At 40.9% G+C, this 16262-nt stretch overlaps 1 protein-coding gene across 12 annotated transcripts in view; it reads right to left on the bottom strand.

Moving 5' to 3' along the window:
- The window catches only part of DIAPH3 (diaphanous related formin 3), a 571991-nt gene that overhangs the window by 509625 nt on the left and 46104 nt on the right, over positions 1 to 16262 (bottom strand). For all 12 annotated transcript variants that reach the window (XM_055541934.1, XM_055541925.1, XM_055541924.1 and 9 more), the window contains one exon: positions 9347 to 9514. In XM_055541934.1, coding sequence (XP_055397909.1) covers positions 9347 to 9514 — 168 coding nt within the window. The remainder of the gene's footprint in view (positions 1 to 9346; positions 9515 to 16262) is intronic.

Raw genomic sequence — 16262 nt, 5'->3', positions numbered from 1 at the left:
TAATTAAAATGTCCATCCTATTCAGAGCCATCGATATATTCAATGCAATGTTATCAAGATTCCAATGGTATTCTTTATAGAAAAAAAGAAACACTCACAGATGGGCCCTGAGAACACTATGCCAAGTGAAATAAATCAGGTAGAGAAAGACACTCATAGAAACAGCATTGACTGGTGGTTGCCAGGGGCTGAGGGGTGGAGAAATGGTCAATAGGTACAAATTTACAGTTATAAAATGAACCAAATCTTAGGATATAATGAACAGTATGGTAACACTAGTTAAAAAAAAATCATACTTGAAAGATTTGAAGAGAGTAAATCTTAACGTTCTCACCACAGGGGAAAAAATGATAATTATGTGAGGTGATGGATGTGTTAACTGACCTTATTGTGGCAATCATTTTAAAAAATATACATCTATCAAATCATCACATTGTGTACTTTAAGTTTACACAATATTAAATGTCAATTGTAACTCAATAACACTGGGAAAAAATAAGAGAATGAATTGAGGTTTAACACCTTTTAAAGAGCTCTCAATTATAGCTGCTCTTTGTAAAAGACACAGCAGAGTGTCAGAATATATGGGATATTCTACAAAATGAAAGGGCTCCAATTCCCCAGAAGGGGTATATAGTGAACCAAGGTAGACAAAGACGAAACAAAAGGGACAGAGGCAACACTCAGAGGAAATAAAAGGACAGACAGAGGAAGAAACATGGAAAGTAAACCAGTATGAACTGGCCAGAGGAAGAAACTCAGGAGAAGGAAGAAGTGTCCTGACACCCAAAGGAAATGAGAAACACAAGAGGCCAGCTATGCAGTGTGACACGGTGCAAGCAGGGGCTGACAGCCGGGCAGCACCTGCAGCCAGAGGGGCACACATCTGCAACAAAACAATCCCCAAAGGAAAAGCTGTGGGCAGAAAGCGCCAGGGTCAACTATGCTTTGTGGAGGCCAGGCTCTGAATGGAATAAGGCAGGGGCTGGGGCACAGCACACACTAGCTTCCCAAGGAGGATATGGATCCTGGAGAGGAGCAGGCCTGGCCGGCTCAGAGGCACTGCACCCCAAGGGGACCCCCGAGAGGAACAGGCTCGTGGGAGGCTGGGGGAGAAGCCTCCTCTGATGTTCAAAGGAGACGCCACCAGCACAAAGGTGACACTGCGCTCAGGAGAGCCACGGAGATCCACAGGAGAAAGGTGTTTGTAATCACGTCTGTAATCTCTCATACTGCTAGCAGGGGCTTCCCAGGTGGCTCAGTGGGAAAGAATCTGCCTGTCAAGGCAGGAGACACAGGTTTGATCCCCGGATCAGGAAGATCCCCTGGAGAAGAAAATGGCGACCCACTCCAGTATCCGTGCCTGGGAAATCCCATGGAGAGAGGAGCCTGGTGGGCTACAGTCCTTGGGGTTGCAAAAGTCAGACACGACTTAGTGACTAAACGACAACAATACCTAGGGCAGGCAAAATGGTCTCCCAGAGGTATCCATGCCCTAAACCCTGGCTTCTGCAAATATGTTAAATCACATGGCAAAAGGGGCTTTTTCAATGTACTTAAGGTTACAAACTTTAAATTAGTGGAAGTATTTTGGATTTTCTGGGTGAGCCCAATCTAATACACAAACCCTTAAAAGCAGAGAACTTTCTCCACATGAAGGCAAGAGATGCCACAGAAGGGGGATTCAGAGAAATTCTAAGCGTGAGATGGATTTGATGTGTCTGAGACGTGAGGGCCCGTGTGAAGGAGAGGAAAGGGGCCTCTCAAGGCTAAGGCAGCCCCAGATGACAGTCGGCGAGGAAGCTGGGACCTTAGACCTGCAACACCTGGGCATTGCATTTTGTCCACAACATGAACTCGGAAGAAAGAGTGTTCCCCAAAATCTGTGAAGAAGAGTCCACCCATCCAACACTGACTTAAGCTTTGTCACCCTAGAGAAACCAGCTGAGTCATCCTGGGCTTCAGCCTACAGAACTACAAGGCACTGATACACTGGTGTGGTTTCAAGCCATCAAACCTGGGGCAATAAGCTACAAGCAGCAGTAAAACACCAACATGACACTCCATGACACCAGGGCCAGACTATAAACACCCCTGGCCGGCAGAGTACCCTTGCTCTCCTCCCTTCACCTCCAAGTTCACCCTGCAGGAGACAGACTGGGTCTGAAGAGCAGGGGGAGGAGAAACACAGGGCGGGGAACGGAGCAGGGCCCCCCACAGCCCCACCGAGAGCACGGCAGGCTCTGAGTGGAGAAGCCCTGAACGGAAAAAGGAGAGGCTTTCTCCAGATAGAGGTTAACTTATTTAAATTAAACTAAGGTTGCGTTATCTTAAAAGCAAATGGAAACCTCTGGGGCCTGTGGCGAAAGCTATCTGGCAGCAGGCAGGAATAAGTTGAAAGGGCTGGTTGAAAGAGGCACTGGGTGGAACAACAGGTCACTTCCAATCTGTACCCGTCATGTTCACCTTGGTCAAAAGCCAGCTACACAGACCCACCGTGAGTTCAAGACCAACCACTGAAATCTGACATCCAGAAATCAAAGTTGTGTATATAGCGATGCTCATGCAACTATTTCATGTATCTAAGATCCACAGAGGAAGCAAAATGAGCTTTCAGATCAAAATTCTCCTTTCACTGGATGACAATAGGGGGGGAAAGCCCTTAAGAAGTAGCAGAACTAAAAACTCATCATTACTTTTTAAAAATGCACTAAAACTGTTACCCAGAGACCAACTAAATCATTTTCTAAGTAAAAGTGAAATAAGTACGAATGTTGAAGGATGACACTGTACTTCACATTCATTAAGCAATCAAGTCAGCACACTGTCTCTCAAAGGACCATCGTGAGGAGGAAAAAGAGAGGAAAGGAAAAGGAAAAACCTTTCTCTGTTTTGTTCTTCAAAACAAAGTTTTTACTTCATGCAAAAAAAATCAGATATCTAAGTACCTCTGAGCACATAAGTTTTTTAAACTGTACAATGCCAAGACAAAGAATCTAGACACTACTTTTAAATGAAACCTCATTTTAGCAAATGCCAAAAAACAAAAACGGGAGAGAATTCAACATTGCTTCCTCTGAAGGATTTTTATTAATAAAAATGGTACAGATAGGCAAAGCCAAAAATAAACCCCAACCTAAATCTAGCATTCTCCCCAGACCTAGAATAGCTTTAAATGTGTCAGAGATGTGGTACTCCGCTTGACAAGCCTCGAGTTGCCAGTCCAGGTTCGATGCACAATACTGGATGCTTGGGGCTGGTGCACTGGGACGACCCAGAGGGATGGAATGGGGAGGGAGGAGGGAGGAGGGTTCAGGATGGGGAACACATGTATACCTGTGGCGGATTCATTTTGATATTTGGCAAAACTAATACAATTATGTAAAGTTTAAAAATAAAATTAAATTAAATAAAAAAAAAAAGAAGGGGAAATATTTGTAGCAGGGGTCAGGCACAAATGTGTTTGCTCATTTAAATATTTATTAAATAAAACAATAAAAATGATGTTAAAAAAAAAAAAAAAGAAACACCAGTTGAGTCCACATTTATAGGAGGAGAAAGGCCCTTCTCAGCTTCAGAATCTCCAAGTTCTCCCTGCAATGTATTGTGATACGGTCAAGGTATCAGAAAGGAAAAGAAGAACCCAGTCCTTATTTCTTTTAAAGCCTTTAGTTGTGACAAACTCACTCATTAGCAAATTGGCAGTCCTAAGAAAGCAATAATTCACTTTACTTATGCTGAGTAAAGTGAGTTTGACTGCAAAAGATCTTCTGCCAACAGGGAGACTTGTTTAAGATTTAAAAAGTGATCTGGTTCAGTTATTAAACATATAAACACTTCAAAGATGCCAATATCCATCTGCCTTGTTCATATAAATAAAACTAATACTCTTAGCTAGGAGAAGGGTAAGACTAACATAAAAATACTTCTGAAGTCATCATATTCAGAACAGAAAACCATCAACTATGTTCTGTACTTCCTATATGGTTATACTTTAACAGCTTGTGGAATGCCTTCACAAATGTCTATCACTGGCCTACTACTTACTCAGATGACACCAGAAACTATGACACAAGGGAGAAAACGGTCTTAATAGGTGAACCAAAACAGTACCATTCCAGAATACCACAGACAATTTAGACAGTGGTTCAAACACACGATGCATGAATAGGGGGGCAGTTTACTATTTTGAGTCCTCAAACACAGTGTTAAATAAATCTGCCTTATACAAGTCTCATAAACAGATGCAAAGGCTAGCAAAAAAAAAAAAAAAAAAGGTTACATTCTCTTTGTTCTAGACTGAAATTATATTAACTCGTGGTTAATGAATCAAGGCAAATTGGAAGTGGTCAAACAAGAGATGGCAAGAGTGAATGTCGACAATCTAGGAATCAGCCAACTGAAATGGACTGGAATGGGTGAATTTAACTCAGATGACCATTATATCTACTACTGCGGGCAGGAATCCCTCAGAAGAAATGGAGTAGCCATTATGGTCAACAAAACAGTCCGAAATACAGTACTTGGATGCAATCTCAAAAATGACCGAATGATCTCTGTTCGTTTCCAAGGCAAACCATTCAATATCACAGTAATCCAAGTCTATGCCCTAACCAGTAACGCTGAAGAAGCTGAAGTTGAACAGTTCTATAAAGGCCTACAAGACCTTTTAGACCTAAAACCCAAAAAAGATGTCCTCTTCATTATAGGGGACTGGAATGCAAAAGTAGGAAGTCAAGAAACACCTGAAGTAACAGGCAAATTTGGCCTTGGAATACGCAATGAAGCAGGGCAAAGACTAATAGAGTTTTGCCAAGAAAATACACTGGTCATAACAAACACCCTCTTTCAACAACACAAGAGAAGACTCTATACATGGACATCACCAGATGGTCAACATCGAAATCAGACCGATTATATTCTTTGCAGCCAAAGATGGAGAAGCTCTATACAGTCAGCAAAAACAAGACCAGGAGCTGACTGTGGCTCAGACCATGAACTCCTTATTGCCAAATTCAGACTGAAATTGAAGAAAGTAGGGAAAACCACTAGACCATTCAGGTATGACCTAAATCAAATCCCTTATGATTATACAGTGGAAGTGAGAAATAGATTTAAGGGCCTAGATCTGATGGATAGAGTGCCTGATGAGCTATGGAATGAGGTTCATGACACTGTACAGGAGACAGGGATCAAGACCATCCCCATGGAAAAGAAATGCAAAAAAGCAAAATGGCTATCTGGGGAGGCCTTACAAATAGCTGTGAAAAGAAGAGAAGTGAAAAGCAAAGGAGAAAAGGAAAGATATAAACATCTGAATGCAGAGTTCCAAAGAATAGCAAGAAGAGATAAGAAAGCCTTCTTCAGCGATCAATGCAAAGAAATAGAGGAAAACAGCAGACTGGGAAAGACTAGAGATCTCTTCAAGAAAATCAGAGATACCAAAGGAACATTTCATGCAAAGATGGGCTCGATAGGACAGAGGTGGTATGGACCTAACAGAAGCAGAAGATATTAAGAGATGGCAAGAATACACAGAAGAACTGTACAAAAAAGATCTTCACGACCCAGATAATCATGATGGTGTGATCACTGACCTAGAGCCCGACATCCTGGAACGTGAAGTCAAGTGGGCCTGAGAAAGCATCACTACGAACAAAGCTAGTGGAAGTGATAGAATTCCAGTTGAGCTATTCCAAATCCTGAAAGATGATGCTATGAAAGTGCTGCACTCAATATGTCAGCAAATCTGGAAAACTCACCAGTGGCCACAGGACTGGAAAAGGTCGGTTTTCATTCCAATCCCAAAGAAAGGCAATGCCAAAGAATGCTCAAACTACCGCACAATTGCACTCATCCTACACGCTAGTAAAGGAATGCTCAAAATTCTCCAAGCCAGGCTTCAGCAATATGTGAACCGTGAGCTTCCTGATGTTCAAGCTGGTTTTAGAAAAGGCAGAGAAACCAGAGATCAAATTGCCAAAATCCGCTGGATCGTGGAAAAAGCAAGAGAGTTCCAGAAAACCATCTATTTCTGCTTTATTGACTATGCCAAAGCCTTTGACGGTGTGGATCACAATAATCTGTGGAAAATTCTGAAACAGATGGGAATACCAGACCACCTGATCTGCCTCTTGAGAAATCTGTATGCAGGTCAGGAAGCAACAGTTAGAACTGGGCATGGAACAACAGACTGGTTCCAAATAGGAAAAGGAGTTCGTCGAGGCTGTATATTGTCACCCTGTTTATTTAACTTATATGCAGAGTACATCATTAGGAATGCTGGACTGGAAGAAACACAAGCTGGAATCAAGATTACCGGGAGAAATCTCAATAACCTCAGATACGCAGATGACACCACCCTTATGGCAGAAAGTGAAGAGGAACTAAAGAGCCTCTTGATGAAAGTGAAAGAGGAGAGTGAAAAAGTTGGCTTAAAGCTCAACATTCAGAAAACGAAGATCATGGCATCTGGTCCCATCACTTCATGGGAAATAGATGGGGAAACAGTGGAAACGGTGTCAGACTTTATTTTTCTGGGCTCCAAAATCAGTGCAGATGGTGACTGCAGCCATGAAATTAAAAGAGGCTTACTCCTTGGAAGGAAAGTTATAACCAACCTAGATAGCATATTCAAAAGCAGAGACATTACTTTGCCAACAAAGGCCCGTCTAGTCAAGGCTATGGTTTTTCCTCTGGTCATGTATGGATGTGAGAGTTGGACTGTGAAGAAGGCTGAGCGCCGAAGAATTGATGCTTTTATACTGTGGTGTTGGAGAAGACTCTTGAGAGTCCCTTGGACTGCAAGGAGATCCAACCAGTCCATTCTAAAGGAGATCATCCCTGGGATTTCTTTGGAAGGAAAGATGCTAAAGCTGAAACTCCAGTACTTTGGCCACCTCATGTGAAGAGTTGACTCATTGGAAAAGACTCTGATGCTGGGAGGGATTGGGGGCAAGAAAAGGGGACGCCAGAGGATGAGATGGCTGGATGGCATCACTGACTCGATGGACATGAGTCTGAGTGAACTCCAGGAGTTGGTGATGGACAGGGATGCCTGGCATGCTGCAATTCATGGGGTTGCAAAGTGTCAGACACGACTGAGCGACTGATCTGATCTGATCTGATCTGATAGAAGAGTTATGGAGAAGGCAATGGCATCCCACTCCAGTACTCTTGCCTGGAAAATCCCATGGACGGAGGAGCCAAATAGGCTGCAGTCCATGGGGTCGCATAGAATCGGACACGACTGAGCGACTTCACTTTTACTTTTCACTTTCATGCACTGGAGAAGGAAATGGCAACCCACTCCAGTGTTCTTGCCTGGAAAATCCCAGGGACAGGGGAGCCTGGTGGGCTGCCGTCTCTGGGGTCGCACAGAGTCGGACATGAATGACTGAGGTGACTTAGCATAGAAGAGTTATAAAAACACACCCCAAAGCAAATGAGTTCAAGTGTCTGCAGACTTAACTGTTGCAGGACTATGCAAACATGGTTATTGTGAGAACTAAGAGCTCAAACAAGATCCAAAAATCAGCATACTTAACAACACGCACAGCAAAGCACTATGACTGTCATTCTCAAATGCAACTGAGCCAGACATAGCACTTAGATAATCTATTTAAGATAAAAGTATATCTGATACTTTAGAGGGTTTATGTTTTTATGTACTTCTGTGTAAAACAACTGGTATGATACTTTTCTTCAGACTCTTATTTTTGTAATCCTAAACCTCTCTTTGCCTTGAGTGCTAGCTATCTCAATGACATTAGAAATCACCTATGTACCGCCTATGTTCAAAAACATAGACCTGGCGTGGTGAGAACAGAAGGTTCCTGTGCCAAATACGGATGGGTGTATCAGAGGTTGTTGGCCACAAGTGGGTCTAGCTGCAAGGTTTCTCTGCTTCAGCTGAGAAATCTCATGGTGAGAGCAGAACTGATGAAGTGCTAAGATTTTCATCGGGTTTGCTTGCAGCTCACTCTCCCCAGGATCCTATCAGCTGGCCCACCCCTATCCTGTTCTAGCCAGCGGTGGGTGACTGGGCGGGAGAAGTATACATGGAGTGTATAACGCAGACCAGGCATTCCCAGTCTTCTTAGCACTCAGAGGGGTGTCAGTGCCAGTTCCATGAGGCGTGTGGACATCAGTCCCTCTGCTGGGTCCCCTCACAGGGATTCTTCAGCACACTAGTACTCATGAGGCTCAAAGCATGTGTATTCCCTTGCAGAGAAGGAAGGTACTCTCCATCTGATTGATTAGAGGAGACAGAAGAGTTTGTAATCCTTGGGGCAGGGAGAGAGGACGGGAGAGCGGGTTGTTTAAAGAAGACAGGGAATCAGTTTAAAAATAAAGCAGTGCAAAGGTAGATCTTGAGAGGAAGGAACATGACTTTTGAGGGGTGAAAGCAAGGCAGGGCACAGAGTTCAAGTTCTGGAACACGCCCTGAGATGGGCACTCCCCCATGGGTTGGTTCCAGCGGGACCACATGGTGGTGCTCTCGAGGCAGGTGCTGAGTCCCAGAGAGAGCCCGCGGCCGTGGGCCTCTGCCTGCGCCTGCTCAGGGAAATGACTTAGCTTCTCCCAGGTGCTGCTGTGATGAGGATGGAAGCAAAATCATTTGGGGACACAAACAATTGGAAGAATTTTTATATATGCATTGAAATGGATCTGAGAGAGCCCCGTCAACAGTCTCCTTTAATGCCAGTTCAGATTAATGATTCATCTAGAAACCTGTGTTACTGCACAAGCATACACAGGAGAAAGCAACCTGCCCTCCGACACATGAATAGCAGTGGATAGTAACTGATCAGCGTCAAGGCCATTGAGATGTAAACCCAAAAGCAAAAGCAGGGTCCATATGAGCAGACAAGCCAAAGTTTGTCAGTGAGCTGCTTAAATCTATGACTGAGTGATATCTTGCCATTAAAAAGTAACCCCAGGGTGGGGATGAGGGGAGGGGAGGTGGCGAGGAAACATCTGGCTCAAAACCAGTAATAAATGCTTTGGAGCTATATGGATGTGTCAATGGAAATAACCCCAACCAGGTATTACAGAGGCTGGGGGAAGTGATGGAATGGGATTATACAGGTGATGCATACTTTTATGTAGAGACTCAACAATGTGCTGCAAATGTGATACTTAATCCTGAACTGCATGTATTGGGGATTGTGTGTTTTTTTTTTTTTTTAAGTTCACTGAATCAATAAATTAACAGTTTTTCAAAAAAAAAAAAAAGAAAGAAATCACCTATGGAACCTAAGTTTCATACACATTTAGTTCCATGAACATAAGCCAAAGCTAAGGCTTTTACATCAAACATTTTACAATGAATCAAAATTCTTACCATCATCTTTTCAAAAAGCTCTAAGATTTCCTTCTCTGACAGTGGTTTTGGAATGTTTTCATTCATTTCTGAAGAGCAATCATTGTTTGAAAATGCAGTCCTCAGGTTGGAAAGTGGAGGCCTCTCTTTTTTGCTCCCTGGAATTCTTATGCTGGCAAATCTATCCATCTATGAAGAAAGATAAAATAAAAAGCACACATGTAAGTAATCCCTTCTCAACAATACTTATTTAATTTCCAAAATGAAAAAACAGGGTCAGTTGTATCATCATTGTGATCTCATCAGGAGGCATTCATTTTAGCACGTAAATTTTAAGATTAAAAGAAATAATAAATATAAAAATAAGTGAAGAGTCTTCATAATTATCCTGTCTGAAGGCAAGAGAGAGAGAAAAACTCAAAAGATTCCTTCCAATCTTAAGATTATAGAATGAAGACTCTAATGATAAATGACCTTTGCTACAGATTAACAAATTAAGCATTTTTACAAAGGCAATTTAGCTAATTTGGTGGTTTAGTCACTAAGTCGTGTCTGCCTCTTACAACCCCATGGACTGTAGCCCACCAGGCCCCTCTATCCATGGGGTTCTCCAGGCAAGAACACTGGAGTGGGTTGCCATGCCCTACTCCAGGGATCCTCCCAACCCAGGAATCGAACCCTGGTCTCCTGCACTGCAAGTAGACTCTTTACCAACTGAGCCACGAGGGAAGCCCAGCTAATTTGGTGGCTGGCAATCACACTGGTACTCAGAGTTCACCCTCGAGCCCCCTCCTCCAGCATCCTTTTCATAGCACATACTACACTCGGACTGGGAGGGGATGGGAAGACGTGATTTAGGCACTTTGAGAACTGAATTTTACTTACATCTCCATAGCTTGGCCTGAGAGACATCACATTTCTCTTTACTCAGATTAGTCTGTATTTGAACTTTATGAATAACTATAGAGTAGACTTGGAGAAGAAAATGGCAACCCATTCCAGTATTCTTGCCTGGAGAATCCCATGGACAGAGGAAACTGGTGGGCTCACAAGTCCACGGGGTCGCAAAAGTCAGACAAGACTTAGCGACTAAACCACCACCACCACCACCAGAGTAGACTGAAGCCTCAAGAAATAAAACTGGATTTTTATTGCAATGAGATTTCTTCTACAATTGTATCAACAAATAGTCCACGGATATTTGAAAATGCATAGATTATTTTACAAAGCTAACTGTTCATTCATTGAAAATAGCATGAATTTATCAAGTTCTATTCCTTACAGAGAATCTAGACACACACAGTGTTTCAAGTGGTAACCATCAAAAAGGGAAAGAAGGGTACTTAAAAAAATGATTCTGGAACTGTTCAGCATAACTGTGCACACATTCAGCTACTGTTTTCACCATATATATGTGTAGTACATAAACCTGTACATTCACTGTGGTAGCCATTAATTACGTGTGGTTATTTAAATATAAATTAAATTTTAAAACTCAGGTCCTTTGCTGCCCTAGTCACATACCAAGTGTTCAAGAACCACAAGAGACTAGTGGCGCCCATATTGGTCAAAACATAAAGTATACTTCTATCATGACAGAGGTTCTACTGAATAGAGCTACTAGGGCCCATTAAAGAAATATAACACTTAAATTCTCTATTTAAAAAGACAGTAAGTCACAGTATTGATTATTCACTTCACTAAAGAAACAGGATTTTTTGCAAATAATATATGTTCTGTGCTTAGTTGCCAAGCCATGTCCAACTCTTTGCGACCCCCATGGACTGCAGCAAGCCAGGCTCCTCTGTTCATGGAGATTCTCCAAGCAAGAATGTCCAAGTGGGTTGCGATGCCCTCCTCCCCCGGATCTTCCCAACCCAGGGATTGAACCCAGAGCTCACACATTGTAGGATTCTTTACCAGCTGAGCCACCAAGGAAGCCTTCAAATAATAATATGCAAAGATAATAAGACTTGTCTTTCAAAACAGGCCTTTAAATTCACTTTGAAGATAATCCTAAGGAAAAATACTGTGTAATATATATACTCACACATGGCCCATCTAACACAAACTAAATGTTAAAGTACTAACAAAACGACAGCTTCTGGCAGGATTACAGAGTAGTCCACAACACCACTGCTCTCATCCTAACAACCAAAAGAAGCCAGACACCCTACAGAATTCTTCTCGCTGTTGTTTTCAACCCATCAGGAAGCTGATCTCAGGAAGCTGAGGACACAAGGAAACCGGTAGACTAAATACTGGGAGGAAACAGACTGCTCTTATCCCTGACAGCAGCTGAAGAAGAAAAATAAATTCAGTACAGGTAAAGAAAAACCAGCCAAATTTTTTAATGAACTATTGACAGCCACATGAGTGCTGGCATGACTTCCAGGCCCTGGGTCATGAAGTCCCAGCCATGGAGCGAGTCTGCACCCTCCGACCAACTCTTTCCCTCAAGTCTTCACACACTGCATGGGGTAGATGCCTGTAGCCAGGGTTAGAGAAGGAAAGCCGAATATGGGGATGCTCCGAGGCAGGAGAGGCCTCTCCCGGTGCAAAGCAGCTGCCTGCCAAAGCCTCTGGACCAGCCAGGAGAACTGAGAGAAACCCAGATCTTCAGAGCACACACGCCAGCTGCTATCTGAAGGCTGGGGGCAGGATACCAAGTCTCTGAAGAAAGACAGCCAGCAATGGAACTGAAAACAAAAAAAGAACACTACAGAAATCCTAAAAATGGGCATCAAGACTTTAAAGCAGAGATATTCCATGGTTTCCAAAGCCAAAGTTCAAGTGTTAATGCCAAAAAGCAAATTGCCAGAATCTCATTAGCACTCATGTCCACCATACAATCAAATGTTGCAAGACACAAAGGAGCAAGAAATGTGGCTCATGGTCAAAAGAAGTGACCAAGAGATGGCCTAGATGGCAGAATTACTAGACAGACTATTTAAAAGAAGATTCATAAAAATAATGCTAAAGGGTATAATGAAATTACGACCATCATTTGGGGACTTTCAGTAGCAAATCATGGACACTATTTTTTTAATCTATTAGAATGAAAAGTGTATCAGAAATGAAGAATTCATTAGATGGGCTTAAAAAGAACCTGAACACTGCTGAGGAAAGAATTGGTGAACCTAAACACAGATCAATAGAAAGTATTCAAACTGAAACAAACAAACAAACAAAACAGAATAACCAGTATTCATGATACAATATGAAATGTTGTGACACAAGTGTGGCTAGGGTCCCCAGCAGAAGAGAAGAGTATTATAAATACAGATATAGACATATACGTCTATCAATTCACAGATCCAAGAAGCTCAGCAATCCCCAGAAAAAATACACAACAAGCAAACAAAACACCCATACGTAGGAACCTCACAGTCAAACTACTGAAAATTAAAAATAAAGAGCAAACCATAAAAATACGGCCAAAGAAAAGAAGACATTAAATACCGAACAAAAAGGATACAAATTTCTCACCAGAAACAATGCCAGCAAAAGACAACCGAATGGCATCCTTGAGGAACCGAAAGAAAAATACCCTCATCCTAGAATTCAATGTCTAGTAAAACTACTTTTCATAAACAGAAGCAAAATAAAGACATTTCCAGACAAGCAAAAGCTGAGAGAATCTGTCTACAGCAGACCTCCACTACAAAAAGTGTCAAAAGAGGTTTTTCATGTAGAATTGATGGAAATGGAATACCAAATACACAAAAAGAAATAAAGAGCAAGTCAGTGATACAAAAATAAATGAGCAATGGAATGTAAATAACTAACAATCAGGTGGAGGAGACAAGCACATAAACAGGTAATTATATGGCTATGTAGAAAATGTAATAAGAAGTATATACAACATAGCAAAAGAAAAAGGGCAGCCAAGTCACCAACATAAAACCTCCCTGCTGTGAAACAGCTCAGAAATATGAAATTATTTCACATGAATATATGTCCACAAGTTATCTCTATGGACATCAGTACTTCAACTCTTGATACTTCTTTTAAAAAACTAGGGACATCGAACAGTTAAGAAACGGGGTTGGTTCCTCAGTCTTTTGAATCACTACTTCATTGCCATTGAGTCTATACATGTAATATCAACCCTTGAGTGTAGAAACTATACTGACTCCTCTTCACACCACACACACAAAGTTCATTAATATGCTAACTTATAAGGAAGTGAAATTAAGCAAAACACTATTAATGCAACATCAATATTATAAACGTAAACATGTCAATAAATGGGAAGAGTAAGCTTAAGCAATTCACAAGCTAATTTATGAATACTTAGCTTCCAAAAGTGGTAGAAGAAATCAAAATTTAAGTTTTCACCTAAAATCAAAATGCTTTAAAATAAAAATCTCTAAAAGTCATAAAAATAATTATTAGTTGAGCCCCTTCTATATCTACACTCTGTACTAAGAGACTGAAATGAACCATCAAGTTCAATGCATTTGTTTAATTCTTCAATGAGGAAACTACTTGTTTAAATAACAAAAAACAAGCTCCAACACACTTTTATACATAAAAATGTCATGCTATTTAGACTACAGTGACAGACTTTATTTTCTTGTGCTCCAAAATCACTGTGGACAGTGACTGCAGCCATGAAACGAAACGACACTTGCTCCTTGGAAGAAAAGCTATTACAAACCTAGACAGTATATTAAAAAGCAGAGACGTCACTTTGTCAAGAAAGGTCCATATAGACAAAACTATGGTTTTTGCAGTAGTCATGTATGGATGTGAGAGTTGGACCCTAAAGAAGGCTGACCCTAAAGAAGCATCAGAACTGATGCTTTCAAACTGTGGTGCTGGAGAAGACTCTTGAGATTCCCTTGAACAGCAAGGAGATCAAACTAGTCAATACAAAAGGAAATCAACCGTGAATATTCACTGGAAGGACTGAAGCTGAAGCTCCATTACTTTGGCCACTGAGGCGAAGAGCCAATTCATTGAAAAAGACCCTGATGCTGGGAAAGATTGAAGGCAGGAGGAGAAGGGGACAACAGAGGATGAGATGGTTGAATGGCATCATCAACTCAATGGACATGAGTCTGAGCAAGCTCTGGGAGTTGGTGATGGACAGGGCTGGCGTGCTGCAGTCCATGGGGTCGCAAAGAGTCGGACACGACTGAACAACAAATTTAGAGTACAAAATAGCACAAAGAAAATTTTAAAACTCAATGCATTATGATTTTAGACATAGAACTGCATTTGTATCGATAAATAATACTACAATTTGTAAAATAATAATACAGAATTAGCACATCTCCACCACATGCTTAGCACCTGAACTCTAGGCGAGGGTTGGCTTTTATCCAAGTGTTGAAACAAATGTGCACCAGATCTCTAGCCTAGCTAGCTAATGACAAGATAGGAAAAATTAGCACATCCCTCTTCTGACTCCTAAACCTATAAAGATGCAAAAAAAAAAAAAAAAAAAAATCAGTGTTTCATAATTTCAATGCTTTCATTTTCCTAGATCAGAAAGGAATGAAAAACAAAATAAGGAAGGAGCCACAGGAGAAAAATAAATCCAACCCTTCCTCCTATACTAGAACAAACAGTAAACTGAATTTGTTGAAGACCTCAGGGTTAAAGTGAAAACATTTCCAGGTATGTGATGCTCTATCGAGTGCTACAAGAAGATTCCAAATACTGTGAGCACGATCACAAAGCCAGGTACAGAGTGAACTTTATTATCAAATCAGTGTAAATGTTCTAAGGAAGTTTTATCTTTTTTTAAAGGGATGATTCTATGACTTTACTCATAAATAGGGGGGAAAAATCACTCCTAATTCATCTTTCGCGGAATTACACACACAATTTGCTTAAAGCAAGGCACAAGAGAACATAAAAGCAAACTTTTAAAACAGTTTTGTATATAAAAACATGACAGAAATCACCATCGTACTGTGTTCATCGCTTGTTTACATTTGGCAATTTGACTGCAACTGTATGTATTTTACAATGTGCACTTGGATGGCTACTCTTAATTTCATGTGAAATTCTCTTAAAGTTGAGATAGAAACACAACCCAAGTAGGCAAAGTATACAGTTTGCCTTTGTTGACGAGCTGGTTAAATATACAGAACACTGAGGGAATCCCATTATAATGCTATTTGGAGGTGGTACACACACTTAATTAATATGGCTTCAGCTGTGTCTGGGGTGTACTGGATTTTATAAATTAATATCACTTATCTTCAGGGGAAGTTAAATGAGCACCCTACTGAGTATTATCTAACAGTGATAATCAGTAATGACAGTTTAAAAAATTAATTAAACCAAAAACAGGCTCTAAAAAACTATCTGGATGCTTAGCTATTTTATAACACTGTAAGAGTGGAAACACACTTTTCACTGTTACAATGTTTTTCAATACTAACAGAGTAGTGATTTTTTTACATTTAAAACAAAAGGAAGATATGTAATTATTAGTCATTTTAAAACTTGAAAAGATGGAAAAACTATGTGTGATCATAAACACACATTCTTAGAATCCAGAAGGGAGAAGATATTTTCATGCAATCCAGGAGAATATTAAACAAATAAAGGTTCATTTTAATTACTGAATTAATTCTATTTCAACACATACCTGAAATAAAAAAAAAACTCAAAATTATCAATCGCAATCTTGCACTACATTAAAGAGGAGGAAAACAACCTAACAGCTAAAATAACCTGGCTTTTTAATTAGCTTTATTACTAACCAAGCAACTTGCTGATTAAAAATAGAACTCCAGAGTCTGACTTCTGAATCTTGCCCAGCCCCTCACTTACTGGGTTACCCTAGGCAAACCCCTCAAATTTCCACAATAGCATCTTTGTTGAAGAACTGGTTACATTCACAGAAGACTGAGGGAATGCCATTATAATGCTATCTGGAGGAGGGACGCCATGCTTAATTAATATGGCTGCTGCT

Source organism: Bubalus kerabau, chromosome 12 (assembly GCF_029407905.1).
Source record: "Bubalus kerabau isolate K-KA32 ecotype Philippines breed swamp buffalo chromosome 12, PCC_UOA_SB_1v2, whole genome shotgun sequence".
NCBI classification, from domain to species: domain Eukaryota; kingdom Metazoa; phylum Chordata; class Mammalia; order Artiodactyla; family Bovidae; genus Bubalus; species Bubalus kerabau.
This window is presented reverse-complemented; position numbering and strand designations above follow the sequence as displayed.